Below are 20322 nucleotides of genomic sequence, written 5' to 3'. Positions count from 1 at the left end.
CGCAGCCAGACGACCTTGCAAGGATCGTCGTGGGCCCAAATTCCACCCTTTACACATCCTCTTCCAGCTCAAGATGTCGTCCCTGCCGCAGCAGAGGCGCATAGAGGCACGGCCGTCCGCCCTCAGCCTCGATCTGGGCGACAGCTGCTCACGTCTGCTGGCTGACCCAGCCGCGGCGCTTGCAGTGCCCCCTACCGCCCGCGCCGTGCTCGAGCAATGGGTCAGCGGTCAAGGCTCTAGTCACAAGAAGCCGCAGAAGCTGTTGCAATGTCTTTCAAGTCTCCTCATCATTCGCAAGCTCACAATCGCTGTCGCAGCTCATTTCAGACCACTTCTGCTTGATCTTGCAGCAAGGCTGCTCCCCGTTGCAGAGGCTGATTCGTGGCAAGATGAGCGCCGTCTTGCCATTCTGTATGCCTTCGCCAACCTTCTAGCTCCGTTTCCCGAGATTTACCCGTGAGTACTATTGCCATTGTGGAATTGCCAACAGCTGCTCGCAATCATCATGTAACATGACTGACGGCGTCTGCTCTGCTGTTGCACTACTCAGGATCGTATCACACTTTCTGGCGCTCCTTGCCTCCCGTGGAGACTCCATCGGCGATGAGCTCGAAGCTCTTCCCCAAGCAGGCACTGACTTGGCTCTTCTGTCGATGGCCCGACTCTGCATTGCGTCTCGACCTTTGGCTGCCCAACTTCGAGTTCAGATGCCTGCCAAGGTTTTGCACTCCATCTACACACGGCCGAAACAGTGGAGTCCTGCTTCTCGGTTGATTGCCATTAAGATTCAGGCGATGATGGAGGGCTTGCCAGAGAGGTCGCGTCAGGAGCTGGAGCGGGCATTCGTTGGCCAGCCCTCGGCGCCCTATCCAGTTCACGTGAGCAGTAAGACTGCTGCTGCTGCTGTGGAGATGGACCTAGACAGCGGTATGGGCGAGTTCGAGATCAAGATCTTCGACGATGGCACATTTTTGGAGTCAGTTGACGCTTGGGTGCTGGCGCTTGCCGAGAGGGATCGTCAGAATAAAGTCCGGAAGATGGCTCGCGCAATCGAGGGTCTGTTGATCTTCCACCAGACTGAGGAAGCTTGGATCAAGTCAACAAATCTGATCACATCTGTCAACGATGTCGCCGGTGTTCTGGTGTTCCTCTCAGGACACACAAGCGAAGCAGGCCGGCATCAAGCGCCCAGAGACGCTTTCTTTGTGTTGACCCCCAGTCACGCACCGACTCTGAATAGCGTGGCTCAAGGCCTCGTGAGGCGACTACCGATTCTCTTGTCTGGTCCTCCATCTTCGGGCAAAACCTCTCTGCTGGATCACCTTGGCTCTACTCTACACCCGAAGAAGAAATCTGGAGAGTCCCAGATTGTCACGCTGCAGTTGGGCGACCACTCCTCTCTGGATGCCAAATCCTTGATAGGTACCTACACCTCATCTGCTCGCAATCCTGGGACCTTCGAGTGGGTGGAGGGCGCACTGACGAGAGCAGTACGCGACGGGAAGTGGCTGGTGTTGGAAGACATTGATAAAGCTAGCGGTGAAATTCTGAGCGTCATCAAGCCCCTCGTAGAAGCCTTCGGGCCATCAAAGCGGCTAGGAGCTTCGGCTGAGCTGGATCTGGGAGCCAAGGGAAAGATCGTGGCAGGCCCGAATTTCGCCCTCTTTGCCGTACGGTCCGTCAATCCCAGCCGTAGCAGGGATGGCTCTGTTGTGTTCTCTCCCCCTGCATTCATCGGCGCCAGTCATTGGACCGAGGTAACGTGTCCAGCCCCCGGCGAAGAGGACATTACCCACATCCTCCAGGAACTATATCCGCGACTTTGCCAAGGCAAGCAGGGTGAACACCTTTTGGCGAAACTCATCAACGCCTGGAGAGCACTTCAAGCCTCTTCCGCCTCCAGTCAAGCTCAACAAGTGCCGGCCAGCAGTCGACGTCAGCCAACTTTGAGAGATCTTATGAAGTGGTGTCGTCGAGTGGAGACCCTCCTTGTGGAGAGCTCGATGACAAACGCGTCTCTGCTCGACGATCAGCGACACATGGAGCGGCTCTTCGTTGAAGCAGCAGAGGTCTTCCTTGGCGCCTACCACATCACCACCTCGCCAGCAATTGATGCATTCTTCAAGACTAGCGCAGAGGCTCTTGGGATGGCACTTGGCTTGACTGCCGATCGTGCTTGGTGGCTGCTACAAGGCCGTACCCCGGACCTGACTCTAAAAGGCAACCTCGACGCATTGGACTCGGCAACATCAGTCGCAAAGCTGAAGATGGGCCGAGTGGAACTGCTGAGACAGCCGAAAGCACACAGCAGCACATCCTCTGCCGTAGTCCCATCTTCTCGAAGCTTTGCTCTCACAAGACCTGCGGCCGTTCTCCTTGAGAGAGTCGCTGCCAGTATTGTCCTGTCAGAGCCAGTCTTGCTTGTGGGAGAGACCGGTACTGGAAAGACGACGTCGGTCCAACACCTTGCTTCTCTGCTTGGCCAACCAATGGTGGCTTTGAATCTCTCCCAGCAGACGGAAGCTGCTGACCTGCTAGGCTCCTACAAGCCTCTGGAACCTCGGCTGCCAGCTATGGAGATCCACAACGTCTGGTTCGATTTGTTTGAGAGGACGTTCTCTGCAAAGAGAAACGCTCGTTTCGTCGAGCTAGAGCGCAAAGCATTGCAGACCGGAAAGTGGGCTCGTCTGGCCACCTTGTGGAAGGAAAGCATTCGCATGGCCGATGAACGTCGCGCCCGGAAGCTCAAGCTGCTCGACGAGGTCAAGGAACAGACCGACGCAGCGCCCCCACCTGTGTCGACGAGCCGCACCACCAAGAAGCGGAAGACGGCGCGAGGCCACACGCCAGTCTCTCCCGACGCCAATGCGACCGAAGAAGCCGAAAGAGCAGCCGAGGACTCTTTGGATCGTCTCTGGCAATCCTTCAGTGCTTCAGTATCGAACTTTGCAGTACAACATGCTTCGCGGAAGAGGAACTTTGTCTTCTCGTTCATCGAAGGTCCGCTCGTCAAAGCGATTCAAGAGGGCTCATGGGTCCTCTTGGACGAGATCAACCTGGCTGCGTCAGAGACACTCGACTCTCTGGCTAGTCTGCTGCAGTCCTCTACTAGCAGCATTACGCTTTTCGAGAAAGGAGACATCGAGCCGATCAAGCGCCACCCCAGTTTTCGACTGTTCGCTTGCATGAACCCTGCCACCGACGTCGGCAAGAAGGACCTCCCTGCGAGCCTTAGAAGTAGATTCACTGAGCTATACGTCCAAAGTCCTGATTCCGACCGTGAGGCACTGATTGCCATCGTCGAGAAGTACATCGGTCACCTGACCGCAGGCGATCGGAGTGCTTTGCTCGACGTAGCCGAGTGCTATGCGGAGATTCGTCGACTGTCCAGTGAGCATCTTCTGGCAGATGGCGCAAATCAGCGGCCTCACTTCTCTATTCGTACTCTCTCACGAGCGCTTACCTTTGCTTCCGATCAAGCTGGGACCTACGGGTTGAGGAGGGCGCTGTGGGAGGGATTCACCATGGCCTTCACCATGCTGCTGGACGACAAAAGCGCCACAATAGTTCGCGACTTGCTCAGTCGACAGATTTTGTCACGAGCTCGCAATGCCAATGCTGCAGCATCTTTTGTGCCCGCCAGGCCAAAGAAGAGTGGCATGTCCGAAGATGACTTTATCCAGATTGGCCCATTCTGGCTGCAAACTGGTCCCGAGCCTCTCGATCCTGCCACCGACTACATTCTGACCGCCTCGGTGCAAGCAAAGCTCATCGGTCTCGCCCGAGCCATTCTAGCTCGCAAAAGCCCTGTGCTGATTCAGGGTCCAACCTCAGCAGGAAAGACCAGTGCCGTAGAGTACCTTGCACGACGGACTGGGCATAGATTTGTCCGTATCAACAATCACGAGCACACCGATGTCCAAGAGTACCTTGGCTCATACGCCTCCGATCCAGACACTGGACGTCTCGTCTTCCATGAAGGCCTCCTAGTCCAGGCGCTGCGTCGAGGAGATTGGATCGTCTTGGACGAGCTCAACTTGGCACCAACTGACGTTCTCGAAGCTCTCAACCGACTGTTAGATGACAACAGGGAGCTCGTGATCCCCGAGACAGGAGAGGTGGTCAAGCCGCACCCTCGCTTCATGCTCTTTGCGACGCAGAACCCTCCTGGTATCTATGCAGGGCGCAAAGTCCTCAGTAGAGCTTTCCGCAATCGATTCCTCGAGGTTCACTTTGATGATGTGCCTCGCGCCGAGCTCGAGAAGATTTTGTCGGAGCGATGCAGAATCCCCCTCAGCTATGCTGGAAAGGTCGTCGCCGTCTTCGTCGAGTTGCAAAAGCGGAGGCAAGCAGGCAGAGTGTTCGACAGCAACCAAGCTTTTGTCACTTTGCGTGATCTGTTCCGATGGGGTCAACGAGAAGCCCAGGGCTACCAGCAACTAGCTGAAGACGGTTATATGCTCATCGCAGAGCGAGCTAGGCGCTCTGACGATAAGCTCGTAGTCAAGGAGGTCATCGAGGAGGTCATGAAAGTCCGCATTGACGAGGAAGCCATCTATGATGTTCGAGGAGCTGGCAAAGAAAGCGTTGCCTCTCGCGTAGGGGGCTTGCCACGATTGCAGGCCATGCTAGACGCTTCCGAAGCATGTGGCATCGTCTGGACAAGGGCAATGCAGCGGCTGCTGTACCTCGTTGCTACCTGCTTGAGGTATGACGAGCCAGTTCTGCTGGTCGGCGAGACCGGCTCCGGCAAGACGTCCGTCTGCGGTGTCCTCGCGCAAGCTTTGGGCCGTCAGCTGCATACCGTCAATTGTCATCAGAATACCGACACTGCCGATCTTCTAGGTGGCCAGAGACCGATCCGTAACCGGACCTCGCTGCTGGCCAAGGCTCGAATGGAGGCAGAGCGCCTCTTGTCGGACCTCGGACAAGCCGATATATCCACTCCTGGCGAGGAAGTCGACCTTGCATCAATTTCTTCGGCATTGACCCTGGCACTTGCTGCCTTACCCGTGGAAGATCCGCGCAAAGCGCAAGGTCAGGCGGCTCTGCAGCAGATCAACCAGGCCAGTGCCCTGTTCGAGTGGCGCGACGGTCCTCTTGTGGATGCCATGAGAGCCGGAGATCATCTCTTGCTCGACGAAATGTCCTTGGCGGACGACAGTGTGCTCGAGCGCCTGAACAGTGTTCTAGAGCCGGGTCGTACACTCGTTCTAGCTGAACGCAGTGGTGCATCTACAGACTCAAGCGAGCCTCTCAATGCCATTCAGATCAGGGCCAAAGACGGCTTTCAGATCATCGCAACCATGAATCCTGGAGGCGATTACGGCAAGAAAGAGCTCAGCCCTGCCCTTCGCAATCGATTCACCGAAATCTGGGTACCACAGGTCGAAGACAGGCGCGATATTTTGCAGATCTTCGACACTCAATGGCGAGACGAATCGCTCAGCGTGTGGGGTCCGGAGATCCTAAATTTCGCCGAGTGGTTCACCCGTCAGATCGGGGGAGACAGTAATGCAGGTGATCGAGCTGGCATCGGACTGCGAGACTACATCTCCTGGGTAGCTTTCATCAACGCTACAGCCGCTGGCTCTGCGCCTATCCTCGATGGCAGTGATGCCTACGCGCACGGCGCCTTGCTCACTTTCGTTGACGGTATTGGCGCTCTTACTGCTACCTCTGCCATGACTACCCTTGGCCTCCGAGAGCTCAGAGAAAGGTGCTTGAAGAAGCTACAAGAGCTCTGCGGAGAGCGAATGTCACTATCTGCAGCGGGAGACGCCGATCTCGTGCCGAGCAACGACCAGCAAAGATTCGCGATAGGTCCATTTGCTATCAGTAGAGGACCAGTCGAGTTACCCGACGGTGAAGACGAATTCAGCTTTCGAGCCAGTACGACGGCAAAGAACGCAGTCAAAGTGCTCCGCGCCTTGTACGTCCCCACCAAGTCGATCCTGCTCGAGGGCAGTCCAGGAGCTGGCAAGACAAGCCTGGTCGGCGCACTGGCCAAAGCCTCTGGCAACTATCTGACTCGAATCAATCTTTCTGATCAGACGGAGCTCATCGATTTGTTCGGTGCAGATCTCCCTGTGGAAGGTGGAGGCCCAGGAGAGTTTGCATGGAAGGATGCTGCCTTCCTCCGAGCGATGGAGCGCGGCGAATGGGTGCTCCTAGACGAGATGAACCTCGCCTCTCAGAGCGTGCTAGAGGGCCTAAACTCTTGCTTGGACCATCGAGGTTCGGTCTATATTCCTGAACTCGGACGCTCCTTTGGAAAGCATCCCAACTTCCGTCTCTTTGCTGCCCAGAATCCTCATCAACAAGGTGGAGGCCGTAAAGGCTTGCCAAAGTCTTTCCTCAATCGTTTCACGAAGGTGTACGTTGATGAGCTTCAAGCTGAGGACATTTTGACGATTTGTTCCCACCTCTACCCAGGCTTTCCAATGTCCGACCTGGAAAGGATGATTGCGTTCAACGCTCGTCTGCACGAAGAAGTCATGGTCAAGCACAGCCTAGGTCGCCAAGGGTCGCCTTGGGAATTCAATCTGCGGGATCTTCTGCGCTGGTTGACGCTGATTCACTCGGACTTGGGGCTCAACTGGGCCCACCGACCTGCCGAACACCTGGCATCACTTTACATTCACCGTTTCCGTAATCTAGCCGACCGACGAGCCGCAGGCGCTATCTATTCGGATGTCTTTGGAACTGAATACGACGTCGACCATCGTCCGTGGCCAATGCTTACTCCCCACCACGTACAATTTGGACATGTCCTCCTCGATCGCAAAGCCACAATCCCTTCGTCGTTGCAACAGCAATTTGCACTTCTCCAGAGGCAGTTGCCAGCTCTAGAGTCGCTGGCAGATTGTGTCCGCCTGCAGTGGTTGTCCATAGTGGTCGGACCAGCTGGTTGCGGAAAGACGAGCCTTGTTCGATTGCTGGCATCGCTGACCGGGCGGAAGCTACAGGAGATGCGGATGAACAGTGGTGTGGATACCATGGACGTCCTCGGAACATTTGAGCAGCTGGACCCCCACCGGAATCTCCGACATTTGGTAGACAAAGCAAAAGAAGCTCTCGATGCCCACCATCTCACAGCCTTGCGCTCTTCGTCGGAGGCAACCATGGCGTCTTGGAACGCCGCGAAAATCTCGAACGCTACTTGTTTGCAACTTTTGGCCCAGTCGACAGCGGCGCAAGAGGACCTTGCATCCTCAATCAAGCAATCTGCAGTTGACATCGACACCCTTGCAAATAGCGAACACGTTCAAGACCTTGCCCATATCGCTGCAGCTCTGAAAATGGAAGCCTCGGCTGCTCAGTCCAGCAGTGCAGCCGGCCGCTTCGAGTGGAACGACGGTCCTCTGCTCAAGGCCATGCAGGAAGGGACCTGGCTGCTCCTTGATGATGCCAACCTTTGTTCTGCGTCTGTCTTGGATCGTCTGAACTCGCTGTTTGAGCCTGGTGGCTCCTTGATCTTGAGCGAGCGTGGCGTCGTCGATGGCGAGATCGAGACTATTCGACCCCACCCTGACTTCCGACTCTTCATGGCCTTGGATCCTCAGCATGGAGAGCTCAGTCGAGCGATGCGCAATAGAGGTCTCGAAGTATATCTCGCTAGTCGCGACGGAAGTGCGGAATCTGCCTCTCGTGATGCTCAGCGTCTCGCAAGCTTGGATTCTTTCGGTCCTCTCATGTCCCTGTCGTCAGACTCTAGCATCTGGGACCTCGAGGAGACCAACTTGGGTCGAGCGGACCACGCAACCCAGCTGATGAAGAGCGAGAGCTTCTCTGAGGCAGGGGTTGAGCGCTTCCTCACAAGCTACCTACCGGTGCTTCAAGTGCATTTGGCATCTCGAGCGGCGTCTTCGCCTCGGAATGCCGTCTTCGCTAGCATGGCCACACTGCTACAGGACGATGCTACACAGCAGATCATAAGCAAAGGACACAGCGCATGGGGGACCAGTCATGCGGTTGCAGCCGCCTTTGTGCAAGAGCAAGCGAATGATCTAGGCCACAATCCCAATCTTTGGGACGGGGGCCTTGAGACCGCTCAAGTCACACGATCGGCTTTGTCACTGCTGTGCGATGCGCTGCTCATTCAGAAGTCCTTGCACAGTGTAGCAATCGAGGCGGGGCATCTCAAGCAAGCAGAAGGTGCAAGTGTGCTGCAACGATCCGCCCGGTACGCTGCTCAAAGATCCGGCCAAGACAATGTTGACGAGGATCAAAGTGTCCGTCTGCTCTACCCCTTCCTCCAAGCCATCGCAGTTTCCGCCCAAACAGCAGCAAGATCCATTGACGATGCTGAGACAATGAGAATACACCAGGCCATCTCTGATCGTGGCTTGTATCTGCTCAATGTAGCGGCCCGGCCACTCTTTGACTTTTCCGCCATTCAGATCGTCATGGGTGACATCTGCACCTTCCTGACACAGCTCAAGGGCACGGGCACGCAGCTCCTGGACTTGGCCACGGCTCTCTACCACAGAGTTGCTCTTACTTCTGGCTTCGCAATGAAGCAGATCTGGGAGCTGTCGATGCCCCCCGTCGCTTTCCCCGAAGCTCAGGAATCTTCACGAGTTTTGCTCGAGCTATTGAGCGCAATCGAGTCGCAGCGCTCCAACAAGCAGCTTATCGCAACTGCCATTGACGTTGTCGCCACATTGCAACTGCCTGAACATTTGTGGACCACATCACAGAGAGATGACGTCTCGTCTCTTGCACAAGACATTATCAAGCGGCTGCGTGAAGTCGTCGCTCAAGGCGGAAAGCAACCTCGAGGGACAATCTCAAAGGCCAAGATTACGACTTGGGAGGTCCAGTGCCTCGCTGCTCTGGAGCTGCAGACCCGGGGGCTTCGCGCCAGCCCGCTGCTGCCCGTCATCTCGTCCGAGGGCTTGAAAGAGATTGTTGACGCTTCTGCATATCCTTTGCGGGCCGCTGTGACAATTCGTCAGCTAGGCTGGCAAGCCGGACGCGCAGACATGCAGTCTGACATCGTTGCCACGTCAACGGATGGCTTCTTCGATTGGGTGGCTCCCCTCGCCGAGGATGGACCTGGCTGCGAGGAGCTATTCCGACCATTCTTGTTGAAGCATGCTCTCTTCCCGTCGCCTGCATCACGTATCACCTTGAGCGAGCTGCTAGTCTACCGCCAACAGTGTGCACGCTTGGGTCGGCTGACGTCCCTCCTGAGGCCTGCTACTTCGAAGTCGCGTGGCAGTAGTCTCTTGCAGGAGCTCGCTGACTTTGTCGCCGTTCTGATCAGAGCTCTCGAACCAGGACCAGAAAGTGCAACAGCCGATGATCGAACGTCTGCGGCGCAAAGTGCAATCCAGAAGGCGAAAGACAGTATCCGACTTCATATGAGGTCGCTAGACCGCTTTGACGCTGAGTCAGACTTCGAGCTCTTGACTCGGCTTGGTCAATGCTGCATCTCGATCGCGCTCGAGGTCCTTGCCTTGTACCTTCCAAACGTGGCCATCGACCCTCTCAGCTCGCTGCGAACCCGCGAGTGGATGGCACAGGACCAGATCTCGTCTCGGGATGAGCAGGTGCGCATTGCACGCTATGCAGAGGAATTGCTGACTGGCAACAGCACCAGCCCCATGATCGGATTCCTAGGCCGTCGTCTGGATGATTCACTTGCCGAGCAGCGCACTGTTGTGTCCAAGAGTGCAGTCTCTCGGCAGCCTGATCTGGCCATGTTGACTCGCTTCTTTGGCGACGTGCATTCTTTCACAAGGCAGATGCTAGACCCAGCTAAGCTCCAGGATCTCACTGGACAGTTGGAGAATGCATGCAATGATCAGAGCGTAGCTCGCGAGCACAGTCTTCAGGCCTCGCTGCAGAGCTTCCGCAGCCGGCTGGAATCCGAGTATCAAGCCCTTTCAGACCTATGCGCTCCCCTCGCGACTGTCACTAGCATGCTTCAGATTGGCTTCCGTTCCCTGCTTGTTAGCTCACTGCAAGCTCGAGCACCTCCTGCAAAGAAACGCAACGAAGGCATCTTGGACGCTCTCGTCAAATTTCCATCCACGTACTCATCCGAGCACTTTGCACAGATGGAATTGCCCATCAAAGTAAAGGCTGGAGCCAGTGGATCATCGTCTCAAACCTCGCTTGCTGTGCCTATGCTCCTGACAGTGCTTGCTGGCTTGAGTCAGGACATTGCAGATGGCAAGGCTCCCAATGCCATCCTGCGCTTGCTCAGCCGCTCCTACGATCAGCTCTTCTTCGTCTGGACACTGGACAAAGAGGAAGAGAGGCAAGCTGCACAGGCTGAAGCTTCCTTGTTCAAGTCCCGAGATCTCGATATCGAGGACAAGGATGACCCCGAGGTGCAAGAAGCAGAGTTCAGGAGCATGTTCCCAGACTACTCCGAGGATGTCCTGGACAGCACTGCAAGCGGCACCGCGAATGGCGCCGCCAGCAAGACTCACAATGCCTATCTGAGGCCGGAGCATTTGTTGCGGCTGCACAAACTTCACCTTGCCATGTTCTCGCAACAGAAGAGCACGCGTCGAACATCAGAGTCTCGAATCTTCCGCCAGATGCGAACCGATCTCGCTCGACCGTTGCTCATCAGCTCGTACGACAGCTTGACGGAGAAACTTGACCAGTCAGGCGAAGCTTTCCAGCTGTCTCTGTTGCATAGTGAGGCGGGGCTTGACGCCAGCGACGCCAGCGTCCCCAACTTTTACCTCGATGCGAATGTCGCAGAGACAAGTAAGGGCACGGAGATTGTGCTCGGAATGAGGGACAGACTTGACGAGCTGGTCAAAGAGTGGCCGGATCAGATGATCCCGCAGCACATCCGCGATCGCTGTGACGCCATCTTGCGTCTCGACTCTGCGAGCCCAGTCGCCAAGATCCTCGCCGCACTCGAGCAGCTGTTTACACATACAGATGATTGGGAGGGCTACGCCAACTCTAGCAACTCACTCGAGAAGCACCGTGAAAAGATTCGCAAACAGATTTCAGACTGGCGTCTTCTTGAGCTCCATAGCTGGGCAAAGCTGCTGGACACTCAAGCAGAGCAGCACACTGCTTCTGTTAGCGAGTGGTGGTTCCGCCTCTTTGAGGTTGCTGTGCGAGGTATGCAAGCTGCTATGGCAGAATCCGAGCAGAAAGGCAACGAGCACCTGAGCTCTCTCGTCGGTCTTCTGGACCAGTTCATCCGCTCCAGTGACTTTGGACAATATGAGGCTCGATTGGACTTGGTCTCCTCCTTTGGCAGCTACTTGGAGTTGCTGACGCAGCATGCTCCCGCCTCTGAAACCCACGGACTCGACAAAGTCTCAAGGGTTCTACAGAATGTAAGCGCTTTCTACTCACAATTCAAGGGCAGCATCAATGAGCTCTACAGCAAGCAAAGAGCCAAGATCGAAAAGGAGATTCGAGACTTCATCCAACTCACACGCTGGAAGGACATCAACATTCTCTCCCTGCGAGTAAGTGCCCAAAAGACACACAGGAAGCTTCACAAGTGCGTTCGTAATTTCCGTACCATTCTCCGTCAACCAGTCGACCCAATCTTGGCAGGTTTCTCCGAGAGCAGAGTGGACGTCTCGCAGCCCTCTAGCAATCAGGTCAGTCACCGCCGCATTCCTCTACCTCTCGTAGACAGCGACAAAGCGCGTGCGGTCTTTGCATCTCACGAGGGCTACCGCATGAGCGCAGATGGCGTTCAACGCCCCCAGCACCTGCAGAATCTGGGGCGCACATTTGAGACTCTGCACCAGATTGCGGGCAAGGACTTGTCGGAAGCTTTGTGCGCCGTGCATGTTGACGGCCTGCAAGAGCTGGCGACTGCGATCATCGAACAGTCTCGAGCTCTTGCCCAAGCAACGCCTGCTTTGGCAAAAGAAGACAATCTCAAGGTGATTAAGAACTTGACAAACCGTAAGCGCAAAGCCTGGACAGATTTGCTGCGAGAGATGAAACGCATTGGTCTCTCGCCCTTTGTGAGCCCCGACATTGTCTCGCGCAATCAGGATGCGTCGTTCGTCTACGGTCAGAAGGTCCTTGACCCTCACGCGGATGATGAAGGCGCAAGCGATGTCAACGTATACTTCTACCGACTCTTGACTGGATTACCAAGGATGCGAGATTCTCTCCAGGCTGCTCAGGGCGACCTGCCCATGTCGGAGCTTCAGAGGGGCGCGTCCTACTGTGAGCACGCCATGAGCATCGTCTTCCAGGAGCGAGAGAGGCTAGCGGGCTTGCTGGCCTCGAAAACGCGCTTGAACGCGCTCGCAGCTAGACTGCTCAAGGTCACCGAGCTTCACGGTAATGACATGGAAGTAAAGAGATGCCCGAACGGCACTCTGCAGGCGGTCGAAGGGCTGACGTGGACGCTGCACCGCGTGGTAGCTACATTGTTAGAAATTGACGTTGAAGCTGTCAAGCACGCGGCCGTTTCCTCACTGAGCAGCAGAGGCATCGAAGCTTTCCGTCAAGAGCTGTCGCAGGAGCGCGTAGAGGCAGCAAGACTTGCAAAGCGAGTGTCAGAGCTGGTCGAAGATCTACACAGCTGTCATGCAGCCTTCTGGACTACAGAGGAGGAGGCGGTGGTCTCTGTGGCTGCTGCCTTGTTACCTCGCCTGGCCGACAGACTGGCAGCTGGTGAGCATGCCATCCCGGCCCTCGCAGCTCTTTGCGTCCCTACGTACGGCTGGTTGCGGAAGGTCAGCATGGAGACATCAGAAGCACTGAGCGCATCAATCAAGCAAATGAATGGAGGCACTGGTTCTGAGCGAGTCAATAGCACAGACTCTGTCATCACTTCCATTCTCCTCATTGCTCAAGAGGTTCGAAAGCTCCCTGCTTCACTCTCCAGCGACAAGGATGCCGAAGATCTGGCAGACAAAGCGATCGTATCTGATCTTCGAAGCTTGAGGACAGCCGAGCGCACATTGCGCCTCCCCGAGGTTATGGAGCAGGTTTCCGCGTCGCTGTCCGGCAATGAGCCACTCGTCGAGTTGGCTCGTATTGCTCCGTTCGTGGCAGTGTACGCTCAAGTTGTGTCTGCTCATATCGACTCTTCTTCGCGATGGCTACGGAGTTTCTCGAAGCTCAACCACATCATGACCAACACCGTCACTTCACTCTGCAATAAAGGCTTCTGCAAACCTCCCGAGCAAGATGACTCCAAGGAGGCAGATGCAGCCGGCGAGGGCAAAGAGCTCGAAGGCGGTACCGGTCTCGGAGATGGTACTGGTGCTCAGGATATCACCGATCAGATGGATGAAAATGAGACGATCGAAGAGCTTCAGAAGAATGAAGATGAGGAGAATGGCGACGCAGGCGACGAAACTCAACGCGAAAAGGGTGCTCGGGAAGCTGAAGACGACTTTGGGGGCGACCTTGAAGAAGTCAGTGCAAACGGCGACGACCAGGATGACGGAGAGGAAGAGCAAGACGGTCAGCAAGAAGAACCCGACGATCACGTTGGTGACGTTGATCCGCTCGACCCCAATGCGGTCGATGAGAAGATCTGGAGCGGAGAGAAAGACAAAGAAGACCAGAAAGGCGAGTCAAAGGATGAGACGTCAAAGGATCTCGATGGTCCGGATGAGGAGAATGCCGACTCTGCGCCTAAGCAAGAGGGTGGCAAGGAGGACGACAAGTCTCGAGGTGAGAGCGCCAACGACAAGCAGAAGAAGCAAGGCGAAGAGGATCAGGCACCTCAAGATGAAGCCAATCAAGAAGACTCCCAAGAAGTGGAAGGCAACGAAGAGGGAGAAAAGCAAGAGGAAGGTGACGGTGAGATAGAAGCGGAAGAGGATGCCGGTCAAGAGCAGCAAGGCGCAGGTCGAAAGATGGACGACAACATCAACGAGGGAGACAATCTGGACATTGACGATGAGTTGAAGATGTCGGACGATGAAGGCGGAGCGAATGCCTCTGACGTGGAGGACGATCTTGGAGACATCGATCTCGATGACGAGGCCGAACCCGGCGAAGACGACAAGGGGGAGCAAGAGGAGGGCCAAGAATTACCCTTCGATGCCCAAGAAGAGTTCGAAAAGTCCGAAGCGGAGCCAAAAGGAGGACAAGATGCTGAACCATCCGAAGCAGAGGTAGCCAAAAATGAGGGAGAGGAGGCCATGGAAGAGGACGACGAGGATGGCGACGATGGCACTGAAAGACAAGAGGGTGCCGATGGGCTCGATCACGCCGATACCGACGGACAACTCGACGAAGGCGCCGATCCTCTGCCGGACGACGACATGGCCACCGATACGCAAGCTGCTGGCGATATCTCGGCTAGTGCTAACCAATCACAAGGTGCTCGTGGGCGGCAAGGACGCCAGGCAGCCAACGACTCTCGTCCTGATGCACCCGAAGGCCAAGCCGAAGCTGACAATGAGGCTGTCGAACAAGACGATGACGCAACTGCACCCAAGGACAAGCCCTCCACCTCTGCTGCTGGACAAAAGGCGACGGAGGAAGGGGAGGCCAGTGAGCAGCAGCAAGATGACGCTGAAAAGGAAGCCAATCCGGTCAGGAGTCTGGGCGATGCGTTGAAGCAATTCCGTCGCAATCTGGACTCGATCGCCGAAGCGAAGCCGGATAGGGACGCCGACGAGACGAGGCCCACCGAGGAGAAAAAGGCAGACGGCGAGGGAATGCCTGAAGAAGGTGAAGTTGAGCACATTGCCGATGACGAAGATGCAGAGATGCAAGCTCTTGGAGCTGCTGATGAAGAGGAGGCAACGCAGAGACTCGCAGAGAGTCGCATTGAAGACGACACCCAAGCGTCTGACCTGCGGCCTACTGGCGACGATGCCGATGGAGACCATGATATGCAAGATGATGTTTCCCGCCTCGAGCAAGCCCCTCTTCCTGACTTTGATCAGGAGGAAGCTCGTCGTCAGCAGTCGTCCACTGAGCAGAGGCAGAAGCAAGAGCAGTCCAGCAAAGCTCTGCTGCCCTCTGACATCGAGAAGCAAGCGGAGCAAGACGCTCGACGACAGGCTGGTGTGGATGAACAGCGCCAAGAGGCAAGCAACGAGGAGGGGATGCTCGATCATGTTGATGGCGAGTACGAAGAGGAGCTCATTGATCCCGTCTCAGATGAAGCCCGTCAGCTAGCAGACCACGATGTTGAAGAAGAGTTGGCTGCGTTCCGCTCTCTCGAAGCGGACGAGCGAGCCGAGAAGGCTGCCGAACTCTGGCGATCGTACTCGACGATGACCTCCGATTTGGCCTTTGCTCTCTGCGAACAGCTCAGACTGATCCTGACACCTACCTTGGCCGCAAGACTGAACGGTGACTTCCGCACCGGAAAGCGACTCAACATGCGCAAGATTGTGCCCTTCATCGCTTCCGATTTCGCCAAGGACAAGATCTGGCTGAGACGTACGAAGCCGTCCAAGCGGGAGTACCAAGTTCTGCTAGCCCTCGATGACAGTCGAAGCATGGCCGAAAACCGAAGTGTGCATTTGGCCTACCAGACTCTAGCACTCGTCAGCGGTGCTCTCGGTCGCCTGGAGGTGGGCGATATCAGCATCTGCCGATTCGGAGAGAAGGTGCAGACCTTGCATCCCTTTGGTAAAGGCACCTTTGGAGACGAAAGCGGTGGTCAGATCCTCAATCAGCTTTCGTTCGAGCAGAAAGGCACGAACATGGTGCGGCTGGTGGAGCACACCCTCAACTCTCTTCAAGAGGCCCGAAACACTAGAGGCAGCTCTAGTGGGTCATCTGCAGCGGAACTCTGGCAGTTGGAAATCATCATCTCAGATGGGGTCTGCCAGGATCATGAGCGACTGCGATCCCTCTTGCGTCGCGCTAACGAGCAGCGTGTGATGATCGTCTTTGTCATTGTCGACTCTCTGGCAAGTGGCAGCGGTGGAGGCGGTCAAAGCAGCAAGGCAAAGCAGGGTGCGGCGGCCAACTCGATCCTGTCCATGTCGTCGGTGAGGTACGAGACCGACCCTGCCACGGGTCGCATGGAGCTCAAGATGGATCGTTACTTGGACAGCTTCCCCTTTAGCTACTACGTTGTGCTGCGAGAGGCAGAGGCATTGCCAGAGGTCTTGTCCACTACTCTCCGACAGTGGGCGGAGAAGATCAGGGAGGCGGAGTGAGAAGATGTAGTAAAGAGCGAGGGGAGGCCGTAGACTGTCAAGACGAAACGTAGAATTAGCATCAATTGTTACCATTGCTTTGTACCTTGTATGTGTGTGTATGGCCTTGAGCACCATTGCCTCGCCTCTGCGCGGGTGGAGCCGTGGCCGTGGCCCGGGAGCCGAGGAAGACGCCGCCTTGGCCTCTATTGCTTTCTTCCTACGCCTCTTCTCCATCTGCCTTTACATCTCTTTACAACCACTGCCTCTTCCCAAAGGTGAGTATCGATGGTCAGCAGAGTGCATTGCTCGTAGTGCTTGATGTCCTTCCCACGCTTGTCCCTGACCCACGCAGCTCCATGCTCTTCACCCGCTTTCCCTGCCGCGTCTCTTCTTCCCTTCGCCCCGTTCTCTCGCACGACGCCTTTCATCCACACCACTTTGCCCTCGCACCTCGCCCTCATCTTCGGCCTGCAAGTCTTCGTCATATCAGCTTCACACCAGCAATCATGAGCTCTGCCACTCCTTACCAGATCGTCAGCACCGACAAGGCTCCGGCCGCCATTGGAGCCTACAGCCAGGCTACTGTCCACAATGGAGTCATCTACTGCTCCGGCTGTGAGTTGCAGCGGTGGAGGGGGAGAACAGTCAGCGAAAGCTCACTCTGATACATGATCTCTTTTCCCCTGTCTTGTTTCTCTGCAGCTGTGCCCTTCGACCCCAAGACGATGGAGCTGGTCAAGGGAGAGATCGAGGCCGAGGTGACTCAGGCCATGCAGAACATGCTGGCCATCGTCGCAGCTGCTGGAGGAGACAAGGGCTCCATCCTCAAGACGACTGTCTTTGTCAAGGACATCGGTCTGTTTGGCAGGATCAACGCCGTCTACGAGCAGGTGAGTCCACAATGCAGTCACCGAGGATCAGAAGAAGAAGGAGAACAGCGCGTAGAGGACTCACTCACACCATGCGCATGTCACCCAAATTCCTTCCCGCCAGATCCTCTCGCCCTACAAGCCCGCCCGTTCGCTGGTTGAGGCTGCCAGGCTACCAAGAGACGTCAACTTTGAGATTGAGTGCATCGCTGCTGTCAAGGCCTGATTGGCCCCTGTAGCCGCTCTCCCTCTTCTTTTCTTCCCTCCCCTTCTTATCGCCCAAGAAGTGGTACCGGCGATATCCGCGTCGGGGTGGAATCAAAACTCAGCCTCGGCTCTGACGCCTGGCTTGTCTCCGCCAAGAGTGACACCGAGGGCTGATTATCATTATCGTGAATCTCCTGACTTCGTAGTCTCCCCTGTTTCATCGCCCCCTCGATCGTCCACCATCTCCCCTCATTCGCCATGTCAGCCGACGCCCAGTCCCCTTATGCCGTCGCTCGTGCGCTGATCGATGCCGCCCACGCCAAAGACCCTGCCTACCTCGCCCGCACAACCACTTCCGAAGACGCCTCATCCGACGCTAGTGATATCAACCACCAGGATGAGCTCTCCTACGCCGACGGGGTCGAGTCATGGGCCATCAAGCTCCTAGAGAGCAATCCTGCCAAGTCTTCTCTTCTCTCTTCTGGCCCTGGTGGACTAGAGCTGGTGAAGCTCGCAGCGCGGTGTCAGCATCTGGAGCGCTTCCTCACTCCCCGCTCCTCATACCCCGAAGGTAAAGCGGGCTACTTCAAATGGCGTCGCTCCCTGTATGTAATTCAGGCAAATCGAGCTGCTGAACTCTTGCAACAGGCAGGTGTTAGTACAGAAGAGCAAGAGTTGGTCAAGAAGTGGGTTAGTAAGACGGATTTGCAGCCGGGGAAAGATGCTGGGGATCCGGGTACACAGCTCTTGGAGGACGCGGCAGTACTCGTCTTCTTGGCGGATCAGCTGGAGGACTTTGCAGAGAAGCACGAGGACTATACAAAAGAAAAGATGATTACCATTCTTTCAAAGTGAGTAGAGGCATACCATGTCCCGCCTGCTTGGAGGTCATTTGCTCACGCCGCACTGCCTCGCCTCGCGCTGCTGTGATAGGACCTGGAAGAAGCTCTCGCCTCACGGAAAGGCTGCAGCAGCCGCGATTCCGCTCGAGGAGGGATTGAAGAAGATGGTAGCAGAGGCAGTGGGCGAGATCGATAAACAGACTGCAGCTGCAAAGGAGTAGATGAAGGCTGGCAGTTGCCTGTAGATTCGTATTCATTGTTGTACAGTAATTAGACGATCCAAGACCATGACCGACTGACTGACTGCCTCCTGCCTGGCGCCCCTCGGCCACTGCTCGGCGTATTTCGCCTTTTGTCCCACTTCCGCTCCCGATGAGAAGATCCGCACCCACCTTTGCTACTTTTCTTGCATCTTCTCACTAAGCTCCTCTTACGTTCAGCATGGCTGCCCAACTTCCTCGTCTGAAATCGGCAGCAGAAGCAGAAGCCTACCTTCAATCTGTCGCCGCTGCTTCATCCTCCTCCTCGTCATCCTCGACTCGCGCAGACGAGGCCTCTTCTAGCAACCTCGCAGCATCATCCTCATCTACCGCTCCCACATCCCCGCCCTCCGTCTTCGGCACCCGCCTATTCCGTGAAGGCGTCGACGACCCCAAAGCATTCAATGCCTGGGACCACGTTGAACCTCCACCCGAGTACCTCTCCACGATCCGCTCCCTCCTAGCAACCCAAGCCCTCACCCGAATCCCAACTTCAGAAGCTGAATCCCTCTACCATTCCCAAGGCAAACCAGCTGAATACTGGGATCACTTTTACTCGCAGCATGAGCACAAGTTCTTTAAAGATCGTAAATGGCTCGGTTCCGAATTTCCTGAACTCTTGGAGTGCACGGCGGAGGGTGCTGGGAGAAAGAGGGTACTAGAGGTGGGTTGCGGAGCGGGGAATACTGTTTTCCCACTTTTGGAAAAGAATCGAAATGCGCAACTGGAGATGTACGCTTGTGATTACTCGAGCGAGGCAGTTCAGGTAGTGAGGTCAAATGCGCTCTACAAGGATCCACCGGTGGGAAAGTGCGAGGCATTCGTGTGGGATTTGAGCTCGCCAGAGGGGATTCCTCCCGAGGTCAATGTAGGAGAAGGAGGCGAGGATGGGTTGGACTTGATCTGCCTCATCTTCTGCTTGTCGGCACTACATCCTCGAGAGTGGGCACAGGCGGCGCTCAACCTCAAGCGGCTCCTCAAACCTGGTGGGTTGATCTTAGTGAGGGATTACGCGAGGTATGACCTGCCTCAATTGAGGTTCAGAAAGGGAAGGATGCTGGACGATAATTTTTACGTCAGGGGAGACGGCACCAGAGGTGAGTTGAGCAGGTGAATATACGTCGTACACGGAATGTATGGCTGAATTGTCCCTTATGTTTCCACATTCTACCAGTCTACTTCTTCACCCCCGAGGAGCTACGCGAGATCTTCAATGCCGGCCCTGCTCCCTCTCCTCACGCTCCCTCAGCACCCACAACAGAAGACGAAGCCCCCTCGGCCGCCGAAGAAGCAACCAGCAATGGCACAATTCCCGTTCCACCCACAGAAGCAGTCGATGCCCAACCAATCTCGCAGGAGCCCGAAGGAATCTTCGATTTCGATACGCTACAGATGGCGCTGGATCGACGGATGTTGGTGAATCGCAAAGAGGACAAGAAGATGTATCGCAATTGGATTCAGACCAAGTTGCGCAAGCGGTGAGAGAATTTAAGGGCAGGCTCACTGGTGCCTCCTTGCGGTGGAAAGGTCGGCTCGCTTTGCTTTGATCGTTCGACTGTTTCACATCCTGTACTTATATGTCCACACATAGAATCAATTGTCACTCCTTGATCAGATCGAAAGGCATGGTGGTGTGAATAAGCGTTGATGATCGTTGGCCCTATAGATACAGTGTATGTGACGGTGATGCGAATGCTCACGAGTGCTCGAAAGTGTACGAGTTGAACGGCTTCCAAGCGCCGCTACTCGGAGGAGCCGATGGTGAAAGCGAGGCCTCTTGCTCCTGACCATCGTCCTCCGCCATTCCTTCGCCATCGCCCTTCTCCTCCTCCTCCTCCTCCTCCTCCTCCTCCACGTAGGAGCTCTCCCAGCTTTCTTCCTGCTCCTGCCGCCGCCTCTCCGCTTCTTCTCGCTCCTGTTGCTCTTGTCTCTCAAGCTCCTCCATCTGCCGCACCCGCTTTCCCCACCAAGACTCGCCACTCCCTTCTTCAGCATCACCTTCAGCGACATCCTCCTGCGACGCTACCGACTCCGCCTCCGCTGCCGCTTCCGCAGCTGCTGCTGC

The 20322-nt window shown here is 55.9% G+C and overlaps 3 protein-coding genes across 3 annotated transcripts; all 3 read left to right on the top strand.

Moving 5' to 3' along the window:
* Positions 1 to 10: 10 nt before the first annotated feature.
* Positions 11 to 16176, top strand: BCV69DRAFT_264993 (midasin). The gene is made up of 2 exons (XM_025490768.1): positions 11 to 456; positions 551 to 16176. Exons 1-2 carry the CDS (start codon positions 74 to 76, stop codon positions 16095 to 16097), a joined length of 15930 nt encoding a protein of 5309 aa, XP_025350902.1. The 5' UTR covers positions 11 to 73; the 3' UTR covers positions 16098 to 16176.
* Positions 16177 to 16286: 110 nt separating this feature from the next.
* BCV69DRAFT_279665 (hypothetical protein) lies at positions 16287 to 17346 on the top strand. The gene is made up of 3 exons (XM_025491334.1): positions 16287 to 16694; positions 16782 to 16969; positions 17073 to 17346. Exons 1-3 carry the CDS (start codon positions 16436 to 16438, stop codon positions 17172 to 17174), a joined length of 549 nt encoding a protein of 182 aa, XP_025350901.1. The 5' UTR covers positions 16287 to 16435; the 3' UTR covers positions 17175 to 17346.
* A 67-nt stretch (positions 17347 to 17413) lies between these two features.
* On the top strand, positions 17414 to 19739 carry BCV69DRAFT_243734 (S-adenosyl-L-methionine-dependent methyltransferase; the record flags this gene model as incomplete). The annotated part of the gene is made up of 4 exons (XM_025490081.1): positions 17414 to 18006; positions 18089 to 18214; positions 18438 to 19354; positions 19432 to 19739. The coding sequence occupies 4 exons, from the start codon at positions 17414 to 17416 to the stop codon at positions 19737 to 19739; spliced, it is 1944 nt and encodes a 647-aa protein (XP_025350900.1).
* Positions 19740 to 20322: the final 583 nt, after the last annotated feature.

Source organism: Pseudomicrostroma glucosiphilum, assembly GCF_003144135.1.
Source record: "Pseudomicrostroma glucosiphilum strain MCA 4718 unplaced genomic scaffold BCV69scaffold_1, whole genome shotgun sequence".
Taxonomy (NCBI): domain Eukaryota; kingdom Fungi; phylum Basidiomycota; class Exobasidiomycetes; order Microstromatales; family Microstromataceae; genus Microstroma; species Microstroma glucosiphilum.
Note: the sequence above shows the minus strand (reverse complement) of the source record. Positions and strands in the feature narration are given on the sequence as shown.